General features: G+C 44.4%; 1 protein-coding gene across 1 annotated transcript; it reads right to left on the reverse strand.

The window, feature by feature from the left end:
• Window positions 1-215: 215 nt before the first annotated feature.
• On the reverse strand, window positions 216-665 carry LOC116598690 (60S ribosomal protein L32-like). The gene has a single exon (XM_032357876.1). It carries the CDS (start codon window positions 643-645, stop codon window positions 238-240), a length of 408 nt encoding a protein of 135 aa, XP_032213767.1. The 5' UTR covers window positions 646-665; the 3' UTR covers window positions 216-237.
• Between the last annotated feature and the right edge of the window lie 1,907 nt (window positions 666-2,572).

Genomic DNA, 2,572 nt, shown 5'->3' on the forward strand with positions numbered 1-2,572 from the left:
TTTGTTTTCTTACCTCCCCAACCTCACTGCTCTCCTTCCCTACTATTGGTTCATAAGATCACTTCTAAAGGAAAACTATTTCTCTACTCTCTACACTTCAGACACCAAATATGTGGGAGATTTCTTCCCTTATCAACTAACTGCCCAACTCTCTGGACATCCAACTAGGTGTCCTAAAATTTTTTTTTGTAGTTTTATAGTTTTATGAACACAAATATGATGTGCACAACAAGATGTCTATTCATTTTCTTCACTGCGCAGCCTGGTGTTTTGATTGGTGACTCTGATTGCCAGCCGGGCTGCTCTTTCCACAATAGCTTTGCAGTTCTTGGAGGAGACGTTGTGAGCAATCTCTGCACAGTAAGATTTGTTGCACATCAGCAGCACTTCAAGCTCCTTGACGTTGTGCACTGGCAACTTCCTGAAGCCACTGCGCAACATGTGCTTTGTCTTCTTGTTGCTCCTGTAACCAATGTTGGGCATCAAGATCTGGCCCTTGAATCTTCTGCGCACCCTATTGTCAATGCCTCTTGGCTTCCACCAGTTGTGCTTAATTTTGACATATTGGTCTGACTGGTGCCGGATGAACTTCTTGGTCCTCTTTTTAACGATCTTGGGCTTCCCCAACAGTCTGAGGGCAGCCATGATGCCCAGTAACAGACGGCTGACCAGTGTCCTACAATTTAATTCAATTCTGGAGTGAGATTCAGACTTCACAGGTTTAAGGGCTCAATCCCATGAGACTGTCCTCACTGCAGATACTAGTTGCAAATAATGGGTCCCTGGGGAACCCACACTTCTGACTGGGCTATGAAGTCAGGTTCCCTATCCTCAGTTTAATTATTTGCTGGAATGGCTCACAAAACTCATGGAAACATTTACTTACATTTGCCCATTTATTATAAGGTGTATGATAAAGGATACAGGTGGATAGCCAAATGAAGAGGTACGTAGGGTAAAGTCCAGAAGGGTTCTGAGCACGGGAGTATCTGTCCCCATGGAGTTGGGGTATGCTCACCTCCTGGCACACGAATGTATTCATCAAATCGGGAGCTCTCTGAACCCCATAGCTGAGGGACTTTTATGGAGACTTTATGTAGGTAAGATGGATTATTACCTCCAGCCCCTCTCCCCTCCCCAGAGCATGGAGCATGGAGCTGAGAGTTCTAAACTGTCATGGCTTGGTCTTGCTGGTGACCAGCCCCCATTGTGCAGCTACCCAGGAATCGACCAAGAGTCCTCTCATTAGAGCAAAAGATGCTTCTTTTTTTTTTTTTTTTAAGATTTTATTTATTTATTTGACAGAGAGAGATCACAGGTAGACGGAGAGGCAGGCAGAGAGAGAGAGAGATAGAGGGAAGCAGGCTCCCTGCCGAGCAGAGAGCCCGATGCGGAACTCGATCCCAGGACCCTGAGATCATGACCTGAGCCGAAGGCAGCGGCTTAACCCACTGAGCCACCCAGGCGCCCGCAACAGATGCTTCTATAATCTAGGGAAGTCCAAGGGATTTAGGAGCTCTGTCTGTAAGATTCTTCTGTCACCCCCACTACTCAGGAAATTATAAGGTTTTAAAAGCTCTTTGTCAAGAACTGAAAGCAGAGACCAAATATATATTTCTTATTAAGTCACAACCTCATGAATAAATGCTTGCCAAGATAGACTCTCATGACTCAGTGCCTGACACTGTGGGAGGCACTTGTGGTACCACCTGTGTCCTGGGGGCCACAAAGAGCATTAATCAAGGTCATAACTTCTGGAGCCTTGATTGTCCAGGGTTCTAAGTGTCAAGGTCACCATGCAGTAGTTGTGTGATGTTAGGCAAGTTATGTAACACTTTTTGTCTTGCTTTCCTCATTTATAAAATAAAGTAATAGTCATATCTCATAAGGTTGTTGTGAATGTTAAATGAAATCTCTCATGAAAAACACAGTAATGTCTGGTGCATAGTAAGCTTTTAGTATAATTATCACTGTTATCTCAACCAACAGCACTACCCTTTCCATAGCTCTCCAATTCAGAAATCTCAAAGTTAATCTTAATGCCTCTCTTTCCTCCTGAAAGCCTTATGACCAAGTCTAGTCAAGCTTGTCCTATCAATATCTCTGAAGTTTGTCCAGTGCTCTCTGTACTCTGCCACTAGCTGAGCTCCCTGCTGGATCATTGTGACAGCCACCTAACTGGCCTCTTCACCTCCAAGAGTGTCCTGTAATTGCCTTTTTCCTACGTTGAAGCCTAGAGGTGCTTTCTGAAAAGCCATAATCTGTATGCCACATGCTTACCTAAACCTGCTCAGAGAACCCCTGTTTTTCTCCGGAGAAAATCCAAGCTCTTGCCCTTGGCATGAAGGACCCTACAAACCCCCTCCATGACCTTACCTCTTCCAGTCCCTCAGCCTGACCTTTACTTGTTCTGCCTTGTACAGTACAACCAGTCTCGTTAAACTGCCTCTTGCTTTCAGCACACACCACATGGTTTCACACATTTGTACTTTGCTCATTTGGTTGTGCTACCTGAAATACCTTTTACATCTTTCTTCATCTGGATACAATTTATTTTATTTTCTGAATTCAG

This window comes from Mustela erminea, chromosome 9 (assembly GCF_009829155.1).
Source record: "Mustela erminea isolate mMusErm1 chromosome 9, mMusErm1.Pri, whole genome shotgun sequence".
Taxonomy (NCBI): Eukaryota; Metazoa; Chordata; class Mammalia; order Carnivora; family Mustelidae; genus Mustela; species Mustela erminea.